The sequence below is a fragment of the Mus musculus genome, chromosome 1, assembly GCF_000001635.26.
Source record: "Mus musculus strain C57BL/6J chromosome 1, GRCm38.p6 C57BL/6J".
Classification (NCBI taxonomy): Eukaryota; Metazoa; Chordata; class Mammalia; order Rodentia; family Muridae; genus Mus; species Mus musculus.
In genome coordinates, this window is record NC_000067.6 from 107,076,219 (window position 1) to 107,095,394 (window position 19,176).

The 19,176-nt window shown below is 37.5% G+C and overlaps 1 protein-coding gene across 3 annotated transcripts; it reads right to left on the bottom strand.

The window, feature by feature from the left end:
• Positions 1-1,944: 1,944 nt before the first annotated feature.
• Positions 1,945-7,262, bottom strand: Serpinb3d (serine (or cysteine) peptidase inhibitor, clade B (ovalbumin), member 3D). Of its 3 annotated transcripts, none has more exons than XM_017321551.1 (7): positions 7,101-7,262; positions 6,516-6,576; positions 5,364-5,479; positions 4,456-4,573; positions 3,434-3,576; positions 3,000-3,092; positions 1,945-2,379 (listed from the first exon to the last, which is right to left on the bottom strand). In XM_017321551.1, exons 1-7 carry the CDS (start codon positions 7,260-7,262, stop codon positions 1,975-1,977), a joined length of 1,098 nt encoding a protein of 365 aa, XP_017177040.1. In that variant the 3' UTR covers positions 1,945-1,974. The 3 variants fall into 3 exon arrangements, with proteins under 3 accessions (XP_017177040.1, XP_017177030.1, NP_958764.1); XM_017321541.1 differs by having other exon boundaries at positions 3,000-3,155; NM_201376.1 differs by having other exon boundaries at positions 1,975-2,379; positions 3,000-3,155; positions 5,364-5,486; positions 6,520-6,576.
• Positions 7,263-19,176: the final 11,914 nt, after the last annotated feature.

A 19,176-nucleotide genomic window follows, 5' to 3' on the forward strand; every position in this document is an offset into this window, starting at 1 on the left:
ATTCTTATCTCCTTGTAGTAAGGCCAAATCTAAGTGGATCAAGTAACTCCACATAAAACCAAAGACACTGAAACTTATAGAGCAGAAAGTGGGGAAAAGCCTGAAGATATGGACACAGGGGAAAAATTCCTGAATAGAACAGCAGTGGCTTGTGCTGTAAGATCGAGAATTGACAGAATGGACCTCATAAAACTACAAAGCTTCTGTAAGGCAAATGACAATGTCAATAAGACAAAAAGACCACCAAGAGATTGGGAAAGTATCTTTACCTATCCTAAATCATTTAGGGGACTAATGTCCATTATATAAAAAGAACTCAAGAAGGTGGACTCCAGAAAATCAAATAAACCTATTTAAAAATGGGGCTCCAAGCTTAACACAGAATTCTCACCTGAGGAATACCGAATGGCTGAGAAGCAACTTACAAAATGTTCAACATCCTTAATCATCAGGGAAATGCAAATCAAAACAACCCTGAGATTCCATCTCACACCAGTCAGAATGGCTAAGATCAAAAATTCAGGTGACAGCAGATGCTGGCCAGGATGTAGAGAAAGAAGAACACTCCTCCATTGTTGGTGGGATTGCAAGCTTGTAGTACCACTCTGGCAATCAGTCTGGTGGTTCCTCAGAAAATTGGACATAGTATTACTGGAGGATCCTGCAATACCTCTCCTGGGCATATATATATCCAGAAGATGTTCCAACTGGTAAGAAGGACACATGCTCCACTATGTTCATAGCAGCCTTATTTATAATAGCCATAAGCTGGAAAGAACCCAGATGTCCCTCAACAGAGGAATGGATACAAAAAAAATGTGGTACATTTACACAATGGAGTACTACTCAACTATTAAAAAGAATGAATTTATGGAATTCCTAGGCAAGTGGATGGACCTGGAGGGAATCATCCTGATTCAGGTAACCCAATCACAAACGGACTCAAATGATATGTACTCACTGATACGTGGATATTAGCCCAGAAACTTAGAATACCCAAGATATAAGATACAATTTGCAAAACTCATGAAACTCAAGAAGAATGAAGACCAAAGTGTGGACACTTTGCCCCTTCTTAGAATTGGGAACAAAACACCCTTGGAAGGAGTTATAGAGATAAAGTTTGGAGCTGAGACAAAAGGATGGACCATCTAGAGACTGCCATATCCTGGGGATCCATCCCATAAGAGATCATAGTTGGCCATCAGTGGAAAGAGAGGCGCATTGGACTTGCAAACTTTATATGCCTCAGTACAGGGGAATGCCAGGGTCAAGAAGTGGGAGTGGGTGGGTAGGGGAGTGGCAGGGGGAGGGTATGGGCAATTTTTGGGATAGCATTGGAAATGTAAATGAGGAAAATACCTAATTAAAAAATTTTAAAAATTAAACTAAAAAAGCACATCCCTATGTAGAAATGCATCTGCACACAACCCCAGATTTAGCATATGTAAATTGCTTTAACATTCCATCCATATTCCTTCCGAATGACTGACATCTTACAGTTGAAATGATGATAAATTAATGAATAAGTTGAAAAGATCATTATTTTATTGAAAATGTATTTTGTAAAATCACAACATTTCTAAGCTTAAGAAGTGTCACTTTATCTCATAAATGTAGATGCTTATATTAATAAGTTTAAAAGGAAGGTCTGATTTTCTCTAGCCCACTTAACACAGGGCACAGATACATGCTAGTTTAGAAGAAACTATATTAAAATATCCCTTCATCGTTTTGTTGAACATTTTCGCCCAGAGAACCTTTGTGCAGAGAAACCGGGTTTATATGGATGTATAGAAAATTAGAAGGGAAAAATTAAAAATAGAGATAATAGAACTGTCCTGGTCCAAATAGTACATTCTTAGCAGGGACTATGAGATTGGAAAGAAAATGAAGCAAGAGAAGTATTTCCAGATCTCAATTAGCTGCAACAACTTTGTTAATTTTTCTGGACACATGGCAGAACCACTCCAGTTAAGGGGAAGACACTCTGCCAAAGAAGAGGATGCTATTGGTCTTGTTTTGCTTCATAACAAATAGGAAAGGGTGATTACAAGAGAAATCATTGGGCTTTGGTACAGATAATGAGCGAGATTCCACACTCATGGCAGTGGCTGCTTCTGCACCCTCTTCATTTACCTCCACAAAGGACTTGTGTAAAACTTTAGACACCACGAGACCTTGACTATTGCTCATGCCAGAGAAGTCAGCCTTCTGTGGATCAAAGGCGTCGACCATCCCCATGTGTTCCAATGGAACTCGGAGATCATACTTCTCTTCCACTTTGAACTGAGGCAAAGATAAATACAACTCGGTCATATGCATATTCTCTGCTCTTGTCCACTGTAGTAACTTGTCAGCAGTGAGTTGTTCTTCAAACTATAAAAATGGAAGAAAAGAGTTGCTATGGTTAACTGAAAGACTGTAACTTACATGAACAGTGACTTAAAGTGAAACCTTTAGCAATAAATAAGTACTGATTTTTGGTTTAGATATTATTTATTTAAATAATTTAAAGTTAGATTTTACTTCTAACATCCAAAAATCAGAATCATTTCTTTATACAGAATAAACTATATGCATTATTTTTTATGCTCCCAGACATCTATATTATTTTTAATAGATGTTTCTTTATATTTTCTGGTACATAGTATTACATTTTATAGTTATCATATAGTGCCCTATGTTTTTTCTTTTCCATTCAAAATATTTATAAACACTTTCTAGACTTCTATAAATCTTTCAGCCAAGTTTGACTTGTTCCATATTAGTGGCATTATGTTGATATTTAATATTCATAACTGCTTAATTCCTGATTAGGCAAGCCTGCAGTGTGATTCAGGATGTGTGTAAAATACTTATAACATTGGATGAAACACATTATTTTCCTTTTAATTTTTAAATACAGTATTATTTAATTCTTTTACTTAATGTCTTACTTGAATTTGAAATGATACCAAGAAATAATGTAACAGAAGAAAATGGGACACAATCCTTACCTTCTTCAGTCCATCGATTTCCACTGGCAGCAGGACAAACATACTTAGCTCTTTGCCTTTGTATGGTATTTCCACAATCTTGGCCTGCACATTCTCCAGGAAGATGAAGTTAAATTTGTTTCTTTGTTTCATCATCTGGACAGGTTTACTTGTGTTCTGCAACAAATCAGCATGTCACACACATATCAAGGGAGACACAGGAAGCGACAGATAATATTGTACAGAGGCAAAGCACATTAATATTCTATAAACAGATAAACCTGATGTTTAGTGAAGTCCATCCAAAAGATTTTAGTTATTCCTATTCACATAAAGTTATAAAAATAAAGCACATGATATATTTTATTTTGGACTTTCCATGGTTTCACTTTTATTTAAATTAAACCATCCACACATCACCATATGGCATTATGTAAATAAACTGCCAACAGTACCTTGTTCAGCCAAAACTTTTCTTCTCTGGTATGCTTTTCATCAAATTTGTGATTCCATTGTCCTTTGAAATACACTGCATTCACCAGAACCAGTATAGTGCTACTGTTCAGGCTCCCACTAGGAAATAAGTCCTTGATTTTTCCTGCAAGGTAAAGATCAAAGTGTCTATCATCAGTACAAGGAGCTTTCCTGGAGGATGCTTTACAAGAGTCACCACTGATCACTCATCACTGTTTACTCAAATCATTACGTGAATGATGCATTGAATTATTCATAGGACATAACTTTCCTTGAAGTGCCTTGTGAGCTACCTTGCATGGACAAATCATTTCTTGTCATAGGAAAGGCTGTCAGGCATTCTGTCTGGGTGATTATAACCAACTCACAGTGAGTACTGGTACAGGGTTTGGATCTATGCTGTCAACTTAACTCTTATCCTTCTTCTTTTAGCCTTCTACCCAAGGCTTGATTTGTTGTTTTACCCAAATGAAATGGATTCTATAGTCTGAAGCACATTCCTGGTAATGTGAGACACCAATACTGCTCAAGTCCTCCTGTAAGCTTTTATATTGGATTGCTGCAGGCTTTGCCCATAAACAGAGGTGAGATATGGGATAGGTGCCTACACAGATCCCTGTAGTGTGGCAAAGACAATGTGATAAATTCTTTCCAAATGTTAGGGTTGAGGAAATGGTCTGAGATCCCGGTGTGGTGACAAGAAGTAAGGGCCTTGCTTTTCTGAATGGCAAAAGAGAATGGAACTTTTTCTCCATTTACTCTTAGTTTTCCAGAATTGCCTGCAACTTAAAGAAATTGATATGATATGAAAATATGTCACAGTGGAGGTTTTAGATTCCCCCCCCCACACCACTAGATAGGCTATATGTAAACAAATATCCTGTAGTATTTCCACTGATTGGCTTTCTGTAAACTTCTCTATACTTCCTCTTGGCTCAATTCATATTTATGGGTACCATCCCATAATCTCTGGTTCTTCCTCCATGATCCTACCATACAGTACCATTTGTTTGCCTTGCCATCCAGGAATTAATCTTCTTTTGGCTTTCCTCAGCTGCATGTGCAAAATCAAGTGATTCCACGTTAGCTTGGTAATATTTCCTAATGTCTTTCAAAAATGTCTTTGAGATGTGAAGGAACCAAAAAGAATTAAGAACAAGTTAGACATCACTCAAATTTCATTAGTTGTGATGATACTATAAGCTGACTGCTGACCCTGATGGAAACTGTTAATCTAAGATCATGCAGATTTTTCACTCAGGTAATATGTAGACAATATGAGAGCAAAGTGAAGGCTTGTGTAAGGTTGTCACTGAAGGTAACTTACACCAATATATCATCTGGCAGGTGGAAACGAGGGCCTGACTTGCAAATTTCATAGAAAATTGTGCTTAGGGTGCTGATTGGCTGATGAGCTATCCTACCATTAAGTTCAACCCTTGCAATTCTCCTTTGATCATGTATTCAAAGGATAGAAATTCTATATTATCTGCTACCTCCCAAGTTTTCTCTAGGATATCCCCAAACCTGCCCATTCCAGAAACATCCCACATGCTGTAAATCTCATGCCATAATCTCTGTGATCCAGTCAGTGCTGGTTCATTACTAACATCTCATGAGAAGTTCTGGTGACCTACATTCTCTCACAGAAGAGTTCCCAAGCCTAATGCTTCACATACAAGTCATTAGGCTTTTGTACAATCCAGTGAGTTAGACTTTTGATTATGAAGCTGATGCTCCTTGATCAAGTGTTGCCTATCTGAATCTGTCTGGTCTTATATTTATGTATGGAGATATCTGTCTGTCTATCTATCTATCTATCTATCTATCTATCTATCTATCTATCTATCTATCTATCTATGAATGACATAGGATGCAGATTAAATGGATGCAGAGCAAGGTACAACTTACCTGGAGAAATGGGAAATCCTTTGCTCCATAGATACTGTTGGGAACCTTTAGGTCATAAGCATTATTGAATTTGTTTAACTGAGTCATAAGCATTTGAAATTGTTGATGCACATTTTCTTCATCCTTTAATGTCAATAAAGGTGTTCAATGAATTACTCTGTTAATGTAAATACTAAACCCACAAAATAAACACCAAACTCTTGCAAAGACCACTTTTTGAACATTTTATAATATCTTTTATATTTTATCTTTAACATCACTAGTTTACATTTAACTTCTTCTGAAAATGACTTTTTCGTTTCTATCATAACCTGGTTTGCTGCTTTTTGAAGTAAGTATATAGTACTTTTAGCTTGTTTTGGCTTCAGTTCTTCAAATGTGTAAATCATATGTAATGTCTAACCACCATCAATATATGGTTATGCTATGTTTGCCTACTTAAAATATATAATTATATTCAGCCCTGATATATATATATATGTATATATATATATATATATATATATATCCTTTAATGATATTGTCTAAGATAAGTTGACTGTGATTTATGGTTCTTCTCTTATGGTGGATAATCTCTGCCTATAAGATAGCATATGCCCATGATTAGTCTAAGGACTGGATTACATATCAGTTTGAGTACAGTCTAAACAAAAACAAAGAGGTTCCAAGAAATTATGATCTTATTTCTCTTAATCCAATTGTTGAATCATAATAATATTTTTAGTAACATTATTGTGATACTGACAACTATTCTTTTTTGCAATATTGTCTAACATCTATTGTGGTTTCTTACTTGTAGCAAACCAGCCAGTTATGTAAGTGTTTGTATATGTTGAATCATATTCCTTTCCACTGTCACTTTGCTAGAATTCAGTTCCAGTGCATCAGGGCAGCACTTTGGTAAGTTTCCTATCTGGGAGTTGCAGAGCTACAGCTGAATCTAGACCATCCTCCTCTCCATCCAATACTGACCTTCTTCTGTAGTCAATGAACATAATGACTATGAGAAAAAAAGTGTGGCATTAATCCACATACAAATCTCTTTTGTTTGGAAATTCCCCTTTAGACTGATTCTTTAAATGTAAAATGGTCATTTTAAGTTATAATGCTGTCAAAAATCTGAAGCTCTGCTAGACATGTGGGACCCTGTACTTACATGAGATTCTGCAGATTTTTCTGTTGTTTTCTTTGTGGTTTCATTGAAATGAAGAACCTGGGAGAGACATTAAGTGCAACAAGAAAAGTTTACTTAACATTCTGTCTAAATCAAGAAAACAGAAACAAAACAAAATCCTGAAAAATAAAGCCAAAAGATTTAAACATTTTGAAAAACATATACTTCAAATAGTTGTACAAGGGTTTGTAAGAAACACCATAAAGCTGATCTATCACCACTCATATAACTAGAGTCAGTCAGTGCTTAGCAAATACCTCACTTCACATCCATCAGATCTGAGCAAATCAATTTTTTTAATCAATAGTCTCTACCATTTAAGATAATTTCTTGTTGGACACTTGAGGGAAATTATTCTACTCCAGCACTTAAAGGCTATCAGGAAGCACCTGGACCGTGTTTGGGAAGGACATGTTTCTCTCAAATTTCACAGTCATGGCAATGCCTACTCAGCATCATGTTCTTCACCTCAGGCATCAAGCTGTATTGTCATTTACCTGTACACTAACAAAGTGCTTGAGAGTCAAGTTCAAACTGGTCATTAAAACGAAGCTTAGACCTACCTTCTTAATTTGTTGTTCAGTGTTTGCTTTGGCTCCAAGCAGAAGCATTGCTAATGTTCTCATCATGCTGATGGGGGAATAGAAGATGTTGTTGTCTGATTCTCTGAGCTGCCTGTACAGCTCAAGTGTGAATTTAGTAGTGGCTACAGCAAACAAATCCATGATGGCTTAGTGTGACCTTGAAGTCCTAGAACAGTATAAAGTCAGTACAAAAGTTAGAATGACTTCACTAAAAAAAACATCACCCTGTAATGAACATTTCTTATAGAAAATGACATACCTTTATCATCAGATTCTGGCAAATAAATTTATTATTGTTATTATTTTTAAGCCTTCTGCAATGTTAATATCTTAAGTAGAAGGTGTGATGTCAGTGTCTTTAAGACTTTGCAAGCAGGTAATAGAGAATCCTTTTGTCTTTCATTCCTCACCAGCTTGCTAGTTTGGGTGGAAAGGTTTCAAATGAATTCTAAGATAAAGTATTCTGTAGCCTTCAGACAGCTAAATATCTAAAGTCACCTTTCAACTTTTCCTTTAATTTTCTGTAGTTTCCAGACACAATTCCTACATGCTACAGAAGATACATATGTGTAACTGAAAATAATGTTCTTAGGTAAATAATAAATTAAGTGAAGTGGACATGTAATGTTTCATTAGCAGAGCAAGAAAAATGCATCCAGGCAAAAATGTCACATATACATGATATAAAACACACCACTGTTATCCTCAAATATAGTTCATATTGTTCAGAAATAGAAGCTGGAAGCACTCACTTTGTTTCTGAAGGTAGAAGTTGGCAGTAAGGATAGGAGCCTGTGTGTGGCTGACCCTGAGATCTGGAATTTATATGTCTCCTCTTACCACTGTTGCCTCATCATTTTAGTGGTATTTCACATAAATCAACTTCAAATTTCATAACCAGGTTAGCCTTTTTACGTATGCAAATTTGTGAGAAAAGGCTGGCTTCACACCCTACCACTGTACTGCCTTTTCCCACAGGTCACATGATTGAGGGCTGTTTAACCAGTGTCAGCTCCCGAGTCTTCTGAAATGCACATATGCACTTTTCTAATAACAATGGTATTACATTAAACTTTAAAGTTTGTTACACTCCTGAGAACTGTATTCATCTGGATGACACCCCCAATATTACCTTATTTTAGACCATCAAATTGCCTTTAAGGAAGACATCAGATACAAAACAACTACAAAGCTTACATTAGGTATTTTTCCTTATGAAAAATTTCATTAATTCTGTCAATTTCTCTATCAGTTACTCTATGCAAGAAAGAAATAGTTCTAATTCTAATTTAAATGATAACAAACATTCTGGAGAACAATTGTTATTGTTCCTCTTTGTTTATTGTTGTTTTTTGTTTGTTTTCCTTTTTTATTTGCCTCTTCAAGATACAGTATCTTACCACAGTTGTTTCCTAAGCCTCCTAAAGCTAACTGACTTGGACTTTTTTGTTGCTTAAAGAATTTGAGAAAATTACTTATCTTTTTGAACTGACATTATAGTAAGGAGAAGAACAAGTGAAGCAAAAGATTTCATTTGAATGGCAGCTTTCTATGCTTTATATGAAAAGGAAGCTGGAAAGTGATTGTTTTGCCTGACACAATAAGTTATCTTAGTTGTCAATATACAGTCTCTCTTATTTCATTGTTAGTATACCTAATGTCAGAGTCAAACACATATAAGAAATAATGAGAGAACATGACTTGTATCATTTGGCTATTTATATGAGATATCCCTGATTATTCAATGTAGGCATTAATAGTTCTAAACACTCCTCTTAAAACAAATATAATTTTATCTGACAGAGGCTAATATGTTGTGTATCAATTATCATTTGATTGTAGTAGTTTTTAAATTTCCCTCTTGAATTATTTGGCAAAATATTAACTATTCACAAATGTTTTCTTTAATATCTCTGTGTTTCTGTATTTTCTGTAGTTTTTCCTTACTGATGATTTCCAGTTTTATTCCACCATCAGAAGACAAAAAGTTAATACCAGTTTCCATTTGTGCCTGGGGTCTGACCCTGTGCCACAGCAGGTCTCCCAGGAGATAACTAGATGGTGAGAGGCAAGCACAAGAACATAAACAACCGAAACCAAGACTACTTGGTGTCATCAGAATCCAGTTCTCCCACCACAGAAAGGCCTGGATTTCCCAACAAACCTCAAAAGCAAGATTCTGATATAAAATCACACCTCTCGATGATGGTGGAGGACTTTAAAAAGGACATGGATAACTCCCTTAGAGAAATACAGGAGAACACAGGTAAACAGGTAGAATCCCTTAAAGAGGAAACACATAAGTCCTTTACAGACATACAGAAAAACACAACCAAACAGATGATGGAATTGAATAAAACCATCTAGGATCTAAAAACAGAAATAGAAACAATAAGGAAATTATAAGGAAGACAATCTTGGAGGTAGAAGATTTAGGAAAGAGATCAGGAGTCAAAGACACAAGCATCACCAACAGAATACAAGAGATAAAGTGAGAATCTTAGGTGTAGAAGATTCCATAGATAACATTGACACAACAGTGAAAGAAAATGAAAAATGCAAAAAGCTCCTAACCAGTGTCTCTGGTTTTATGTGAAGTTCCTTGATCCACTTAGATTTGACCTTAGTACAAGGAGATAAGAATGGATCAATTCACATTCTTCTACATAATAACCACCAGTTGTGCCAGCAAAATGCTGTCTTTTTTTCCACTGGATGGTTTTAGCTCCCTTGTCAAGGATCAAGTGACCATAGGTGTGTGGGTTCATTTCTGGGTCTTCAATTCTATTCCATTGGTCTACTTGTCTGTCGATATACCAGTACCATGCAATTTTTTAAATCACAATTGCTCTGTAGTACAGCTTAAGGTCAGGCATGTTGATTCCACCAGAGGTTCTTTTGTCCTTGAGAAGAGTTTTTGCTATCCTAGGTTTTTTGTTATTCCAGATGAATTTGCAAATTGCCCTTTCTAATTCGTTAAAGAATTGAGTTGGAATTTTGATGGAGATTATAGTTAACTTTTAAAACTTTACCTAATGATTGCCTGGACTTCAGTAGTATCTGCTTCATGCATCCTCTTTGTTTTTGTTGTTGTTTGTTTGTTTTTTGTTTGATTGATTGTTTTGTTTTTTTCAATTTGTATTAGGTAGTTACTTCATTTACACTTCAAATGCTATCCCAAGTTACAAGTTGCAAAACACATGAAACTCAAGAAGAAGGAAGACTAAAGTGTGGTCACTTTGACCCTTCTTAGAATTGGGAGCACAACATTCATGGAAGGAGTTACAGAGTTAAAGTTTGGAGGTGAGACCAAAGGATGGACCATCTAGAGACTGCTGCACCTGGTGATCCATCCCATATTCAGCCTCCGAAAGCAATCACCATCTCATATGCCAGCAAGATTTTGCTGAAAAGACCCTGATATAGCTGTCTCTTGTGAGGGTATGCCAGTGCCTGTCAAACACAGAAGTGGATGCTCACAGTCAGCTATTGATGGAACACAGGGCCCCCAATGGAGGTGTTAGAGACAGTACCCAAGGAGCTGAAGGGGTCTGCAACCCTATAGGTGGAACAACAATATGAACTAACCAGTACCCCCCAGAGCTTGTGTCTCTAGCTGCATACGTAGCAGAAGATGGTCTAGTTGGCCATCATTGGGAAAAGAGGCCCCTTGGTATTGCAAGCTTTATATGCCCTAGTACAGGGGAATGTCACGGCCCAAGAAGTTGGAATGGGTGGGTAGGGGAGTGCAGTAGAGGGAGGGTATGGGGGACTTTGAGGATAGCAGTTGAAATGTAAATGAAGTAAATACCTAATAAAAACATAAAAAAAATCTTACAGTCATGGGAGGAGTTGAGTGTGAGGGGACTAATGAATGGGATGTAAATTGAATAAGTAAAAAATAATAAAAAAAATCTTACAACCTAAAAAAAAAAAAAAAGAATTTCTACTGCTGTGACGAAACACCATGGCCATATGTAAGACAGGAAGGAAGGGTTTATTTTGCTTACAGGTCAATATCACAGTCCTTCATTAAAGGGAGTTGTGTCAGGGATGCAAGCACGTCAGAAGCCTGAAACCAGGAACTAGTGCAGAAGAGTGCTGCTTACTGTCTTGCTTCTAGGCTCAGTCTGCTACACTTCACAGCTTCTGCTGTTTTAGGTGCTTTTCCCATGCTATTGGCATCTCCAAATTGTTTGGGGTACCTGCAGCAGCTGCATTTCAATTTGTCTAATAGCCTCTCTTGGGCTTGCTTCAGCCACTCTGATCCTGATACATGGCACTGAGTCTGAACTTTTCTCCATGACCCTTTCAGTCATGCCCTTCCACTGCAACTGAGGCTGCACCTTCACCCATGGTCTCCCCTAATATCAAGTCTGAGCTGATCTTCATGTCCCCTTTATGCCTTCAAAACCAGTACAAGCTGGATGAGTCTTATATTTTATTACTAAGTTTGGCTGCAAGCATGAAGTACATCATTATCTCCATCTTTAACCAAAGTTTATGTGTGCTGACCCTAAGGAAAAACTCCAAAATTTATGATCTTTAATGATGTTCATCTCTTAATCACAGCCGATTTTTCAGCTCCAGCTGACCAGACCCTGCAAATTTTTAATGCAACATATCACACAAATGGTCAATAGAATCCTTTGGAGAGTTTAACCCTCCACAAGTTAGACCTTCATTTCTCAGCATTATCATCTTCTATTTAAAAAAATTATTAGACATTTTCTTCATTTACATTTCAAATACTATCCCAAAAGTCCTTTATACCCTCCACATGCCCTGTTCCCCTACCCACTTGCTTCCACTTCTTGACACTGGCATTCCCCTGTACTGGGGCATATAAAGTTTGCTAGACCAAGGGGCCTCTCTTCCCAATGATGGCCAACTAGATCATCTTCTGCTACATATGCAGCTAGAGACATGAGCTCTGGGGGTACTGGTTAGTTCATATTGTTGTTCCACCTATAGGGTTGCAGAACTCTTCAACTCCTGCGTACTTTCTCTAGCTCCTCCATTGGGGGCCCTGTGTTCCATCCTATAGATGACTGTAAGCATCCACTTCTGTATTTGTGAGGCACTGGCATAGCCTCACAGGAGACAACTATATTAGGGTTCTTTCAGCAAAATCTTGCTGGCATATGCAATAGTGTCTGCGTTTGGTGGCTGATTATGGGATGGATCCCCGGGTATGGGAGTCTCTGGATGGTCCATCCTTTCGTATTTGCTCCAAACTTGGACTCTGCAACTCCTTCCATGGGTATTTTATTCCCTATTCTAGGAAGGAATGAAGTATCTACTTGTTGGACTTCCTTCTTGATTTACATGTGTTTTGGAAACTGTATTTTGGGTATTCTAGGATTCTGGGCTAATATACACTTATCAGTGAGTGCATATCAAGTGGCTTCTTTTGTGATTGGGATACCTCACTCAGGATGATATCCTCCAGATACATCCATTTGCCCAAGAATTTCATAAATTCATTGTTTTTGATATCTGAGTAGTACTCCATTGTGTAAATGTACCATATTTTCTGTATCCATTCCTCTGTTGAGGGACATTTGGGTTCTTTTCAGCTTCTGGCTATTATAAAGGGCTGCTGTGAACATAGTGGAGCATGTGTCCTCATTACCAGTTGGAATATCTTCTGATATATGACCAGGAGATGTATTGCTGGATCTACCGGTAGTACTATGTCCAGTTTTCTGAGGAACCGCCAGACTGATATCCAGCATGGTTGGACAAGCTAGGAATCCCACCAGAAATGGAGGAGTGGTCCTCTTTCTAGACATCTTTGCCAGCATTTGCTGTCACCTGAATTTGTGATCCTAGCTATTCTGACACGTGTGAGGTAGAATCTTAGGGTTGTTTTGATTTGCATTTAGGATGATTAAGGATGTTAAACATGTTTTCAAATGCTTCTTAGCTCTTCAGTATTCTATAGTTGAGAATTCTTTGTTTATCTTTGTATCACATTTTTTAATGGGGTTATTTGAATTTCTGGAATTCAGCATCTTAAGCTCTTTGGATATATTGGATATTAGTCCCTATACTGGCTAGTTTTGTGTCAACTTGACACAGCTGGAGTTATCATAGAGAAAGGAGCTTCAGTTGAGGAAATGCCTCCATGAGATCCAACTGTAAGGCATTTTCTCAATTAGAGATCAAGGGGGAAAGGCCCCTTGTGGGTGGGACCATCTCTGGGCTGGTAGTCTTGGTTCTATAAGAAAGCAGGCTGAGCAAGCCAGGTGAGGCAAGCCAGTAAAGAACATCCCTCCATGGCCTCTGCATCAGCTCCTGCTTCCTGACCTGCTTGAGTTCCAGTCCTGACTTCCTTGGTGATGAACAGCAGTATGGAAGTGTAAGCCAAATAAACCTTTTCCTCCCCAACTTGCTTCTTGGTCATGATGTTTGTGCAGGAATAGAAACCCTCACTAAGACAGTCCCTTATCAGATTTAGGATAGTTAAAAGTTCTTTCCCAATATGATGGTGTCCTTTTTTCTCTTATTGACAGTGTCTTTTGCCTTTAGAAACTTTGCAATTTTATGAGTTCCCATTTTTCGATTCTTGATCTTACAGCACAAGCCGTTGCTGTTCTGTTCAGGAAAATTTCCCCTGTGCCAGTATATTTGAGGGTTTTCCCCACTTTCTCTTCTATAAATTTCAGTGTCTCTGGTTTTATGTGGAGGTCTTTGATCTACTTACACTTAAGCTTTGTACAAGGGGATAAGAATGGATCAATTCGCATTCTTCTACATGGAAAATTGCCAGTTGTGCCAGCACCATTTTTTGAAAATGCTTTTTCCACTGGATGGTCTTAGCTCCCTTGTCAAAGATAAAGGGACCATAAGTGTGTGGGTTTATTTCTGAGTCTTCAACTCTATTCCATTGATCTACCTGTCTGTAGGTGTACCAGTACCATGCAGTTTTTTTTTTTTAATCAAAATTGCTCTATACTACAGCTTGAGGTCAGGCATGGTGATTTTACCAGAAGTTCGTTTATTGTTGAGAATAGTTTTTGCTATTCTAGGTTTTTTTGTTATCCCAAATGAATTTGCAAATTGCCCTTTCTAACTCAGTGAAGAATTAAATTGGAATTTTGATGGGGATTACATTGAATCTGTACTTTGCTTTCGGGAAGATAGCTATTTTGACTATATTAATCTTGTGTTCTTGGATTTGGTTTGTGAGGATTTTATTGAGTATTTTTGAATTTATATTCATAAGAGAAATTGGTTTGAAGTTCTCTTTCTTTGTTGTGTCCTTGTGTGGTTTAGGTATCATAGTAATTGTGGCTTCATAGAATGAACTGGGAAGAAAACCTTCTGTTTCTATGTTGTGGAATAGTTTGAGGAGAGTTGGAATTAGATCTTCTTTGAAGGTCTGCTAGAACTCTGCACTAAACCCATCTGGTCCTGGTCTTTTTTGGTTGGGAGTCTATCAATGAATACTTCTATTTCTTTAGGGGAAATGGGACTGTTAAGATCGTTAATCTGATCCTGATTTAACTGTGGTACCTGGCATCTGTCTAGGAAGTTGTCCATTTCATCCAGGTTTTACAGTTTTTTTGAATATAGCCTTTTGTAGTAGAATCTGATGATCTTTTGGATTTCCTCAAGATCTGTTGTTATGTCTTCTTTTTCACTTCTGATTTTGTTAATTAGGATACTGTCCCTGTGCCCTCTTGTTAGTTTGGCTAAGTGTTTATCTATCTTTTTTTATTTTCTCAAAGAACCAACTCCTGTATTGGTTGATTCTTTGAATAGTTCTTTTTGTTTCCACTTGGTTGATTTCAGCACTAAGTTTGATTATTTCTTGCCATCTACTACTCTTGGGTGAATTTGCTTCCTGTCTTTCTTGAGCTTCTAGGTGTGCTGTCAGACTGCCAGTTTTTGCTCTCTGTAGTTTCTTTTTGGAGGCACTCAGGGCAATGGGCTTTTCTTTTAGGACTGCCTTCATTGTGTCCCATAAGTTTGGGTAGGTTGCGGTTTCATTTTCATTAAACTCGAAAAAGTCTTTAATTTCTTTCTTTATTTCTTCCTTGACCAAGATATCTTTGAGTAGAGTGTTGTTCAGTTTCCCTGGGAATGGTGGCTTTCTATTATTTATGCTGTTATTGAAGATCAGCCTTAGTCCATGTTAATGTGATATGATGCATGGTATAATTTTAATATTTTTGTATCTGCTAAGGCATGTTTTGTGACTGATTGTATGGCCAATTTTGGAGGAGGCACCATGAGATTCTGAGAAGAAGGTATATCCTTTTGTTTTAGGATAAAATGTTTTGTAGATATCTGTTAAATCCATTTGTTTCATAACTTCTTTAGTGTCCAAGTATCTCTGTTTAGTTTCTGTTTCCAGAATCTTTCCTTTGGTGATTGTGGGGTGTTTAAGTCTCTCACTATTATTGTGTGAGGTGCAATGTGTGCTTTGAGCTTTACTAAAGTTTCTTTCATGAATGTGGCTTCCCTTGCATTTGGAGCATAGATATTTAGAATTGAGAGTTCATCTTGGTAGATTTTAGCTTTGATGGGTGCAAAGGTCCCCTCCTTGTCTTTTTTGTCAACTTTGGTTGGAAGTCAATTTTATTTGATATTAGAATGGCTACTCCAGATTGTTTCTTTGGACCATTTGCTTGGAAAATTGTTTTCCAGCCTTTTACACTGACATATTGTCTCTTTTTGTCCTTGAGGTGGGTTTACTGTAAGCAGCAAAATGTTGGGTCCTGTTTGTGTAGCCAGTCTGTTAGTGTATGTATTTTTATTGGGGAATTGGGTTCCTTGATGTTAAGAGAAATCAAAGTAATGGTTGCTTCCTGTCATTTTTGTTGTTAAAGTTGGTAATTTGTTCTTGTGGGTGTCTTCTTTTAGTTCTGTTAAAGGATTACTTTCTTGCTTTTTCTGGGGTGTTGTTTCCATATTTGTGTTGTTTTTTTCCCTTTATTATCCTTTAAAGGGTTGGATATGTGGAAAGATATTGTGTGAATTTGGTTTTGTCATGGAATACTTTGGTTTCTCCATCTATGGTAATTGAGAGTTTTGCTGGTTATAGTAGCCTGGGCTGGCATTTGTGTTCTCTTAGGGTCTGTATAACATCTGTCCAGGATCTTCTGGGTTTCATATGCTCTGGTGAAAAGTCTGGTGTAATTCTAATAGGCCTGCCTTTATATGTTACTTGACTTTTTTCCCTTACTGCTTTTAATATTCTGTCTTTATTTAGTGCATTTGTTGTTCTGATTATAATGTGTCAGGATGAATTTCTTTTCTGGTCCAGTCTATTTGGAGTTCTGTAGACTTCTTGTATGTTCATGGGGATCTCTTTCTTTAGGTATGGGAAGTTTTCTTCTATAATTTTGTTGAAGATATTTGCTGGCCCTTTAAGTTGAAAATCTTCATTTTTCAGCTACACTTATTATCTGTAGTTTTGGTTTACTCATTGTGTCCTGAATTTCCTGTACATTTTGAATTAGGATCTTTTTGAATTTTGCATTTTCTTTGATTGTTGTGTCCATTTTCCCTATGGAATCTTCTGCACCTGAGATTCTCTCTTCCATCTCTTGTATTCTGTTGCTGATGCTTACATATATGCTTCCTGACTTCTTTCCTAGGGTTTCTATCTCCAGAGTTGTGTTCCTTTGTGTTTTCTTCATTGTTTTTACTTCTATTTTAGATCTTGGGTGGCTTTATTCAATTCTAGCCCCTCTTTTGTTGTCTTTTATTGTAATTCTTTAAGGGATTTTTGTGTTTCTTCTTTGAGGACTTTTAACTGTTTAGCAGTGTTCTGTAATTCCTTGATGGATTGTTGTGCTTCCTCTTTAAGGTCTTTCACCTGTTTAGCAGTGTTTTCCTCTATTTCTTTAAGTGAGTTATTATTGTCCTTCTAAAAATCTTCTACCACCATCATGAGATATGATTTACATCCATGTCCTGCTCTTCAGGTGTTTTGGGGTATCCAGGACTCGCTGTGGTGGGCATACTGGGTTCTGATGATGCCCAGTGTTCTTGGTTTCTGTTAGTAAGATTCTTAAATTTGTCTTTTGCATTCTGGACATCTCTGGTGTTTATGTTCAAGCTGTCTCTGGCTGGAGCTTGATCCTCCTGTGATTCTGTTAGCCTCTGTCAGCACTCCTGGGAGTCCAACTCTCATCTGAGTTCCAGTGGTCAGAGCACTCTCTGCAGGCAAGCTCTCTTTTTGCAGGGCAGGTGTCCAGCAGTCTGGAGCTCTGATCTACCTCCTGAGTCCTGGGGTCAGAGCCCTCCTTGTAAGCTGACTCTCCTTTAGCATGGAAGATGCCCAGGTGTCTGGGTCTCAGCTCCACCTCCTGGCTGAGGATGAAGACCCGAATGGACCCTGACTAAGAAGCTCTGTTGCTTTTATCACCCACGTGCTCTCAGGTGATCATGAAGTCCTGGGTGTGTTAGGGGTCCTGAGGAGTGGAGAGTCCTCTGGAACCCTAGATGCTCTCGGCCAGGTTCATGCAGAAGATGACAGGGCTGACTTGACCTAAATGGATTCTAACCTCTGGTCAGGTGGGTTTCCTTTGTCCCTGTTCATACTGGCACATGACCCTCTGTGATTCTTTGGAATTGATGTTGTCTTCCACTTACCCACGATCCCTAGGTGGTCTTGAGTTCCTGAGGCATGGACATCACTCCGGAGCCCTTAGCGACTCTCTGCTGGGCTCAGAAGGAAGATCCAGCATTATCTTCTAAGTCCAACCCAAGTTCCAAATTCCTTCAACACTTACAGTCCAATACACTGGAAAATCTGGAAGGAAGGGATAAACATACACACACACACACACACACACACACACACACACACACACACACACTCACACCTTACTGAAATTAAAAAGGAAGATAGATCAGTTGTAAGCAATGAGCATGAAACAGCAAATTCAAGTCTTTCAAGGAAGAAAAGCTTATCACTGGATGGATTCTCTGAAGTGTTGTAGATATCTTTAAATCATTAACATAAAATAATATCTCATCATTCTAGGAAACTGAAGTGCCAGAGGCTTGAGGGGTGGCTCAGTGATTAAGAGTGATGGCTTCTCTTCTAGAGGACCAGGATTTGATTCCCTGCTCCCACATGTCAGCTCATAACCATATGTAACTTCAGTTCCAGGGAACCTGACCTCCTATTCTGAATTCTGTGAGCACTGGGAAAGGAAGAACAAGATTCATACACTAGAATGCAACTGCTAAGAGGTAATAAAGGAACTGAAAAATGCAGGAAACAAAAATTCTGATCAACAAAGGAAATAATTCCTGAGGGGAGAGACAGCAACAGGACAAGAGGAAATCTTTACCAGCTAATAATGTGATAAGAAATAAATATCTAAAATATATTAGACCTCAAAAATTCTACATCAAAAGACAAAATATCCAATAAGGATTTTTTGCCAACTTAAGTTGGAAAAAACATTAAATCTTCAGAGCTTAATCAGTTGTGTGAACTTAGAAGATGATGCTGAGAGACAAAGGTCTGATTTGTGAAGTTTTAAAGTCTTCAAAGGACTCTATCTACCAATGCCATATATATACATTGTATTATAAAAGTATTGTATATATATTTTCAATACTTTTCCAGCATGGAAATGCACACTAAATCAAAATTACATGCTACCCTACCCAGAATCATTGTCTTCAAGGAAACAAAGACAGTGCATAATAGGAAGGGTCTGGTTAGAAGGAGCACTTGTGTAATATTGGAGGGGATGCAAATTAGTATGTGAGTCACTTCAAAACCTAAAACTGGAATTAGCATGTGATCTAGGTATACTACTCTTGGATATATATTACCATGAAAGAATTATGGTCAGTCAACAACACCCAGATATTCCTGTTTACCATGGCACCATTCATGACAGCCAAGTAATGAAATCATCCTGAGTATATATATCAATGGATAAATGGATAAAGAAATACATAAACACACATACATACATACATACATACATACATACATACATACATACATTACCTATTTAGATATTAAGAGTACAAAAAATAATTAAAGTCATGTCTTTTTCAGAAACATGTCTGG

What these genes read in the sequence shown, in the direction of transcription:
- Serpinb3d (NM_201376.1), bottom strand. Translation starts at nt 7,262, where the DNA reads ATGGATTTGTTTGCTGTAGCCACTACTAAATTCACACTTGAGCTGTAC. An exon ending in CTGAACAACAAATTAAGAAG is followed by an intron (nt 6,577 to 7,100) that starts GTAGGTCTAAGC and finishes TGTCTCTCCCAG; the next exon opens with GTTCTTCATTTCAATGAAAC. An exon ending in AAAAATCTGCAGAATCTCAT is followed by an intron (nt 5,487 to 6,519) that starts GTAAGTACAGGG and finishes TTGACATTAAAG; the next exon opens with GATGAAGAAAATGTGCATCA.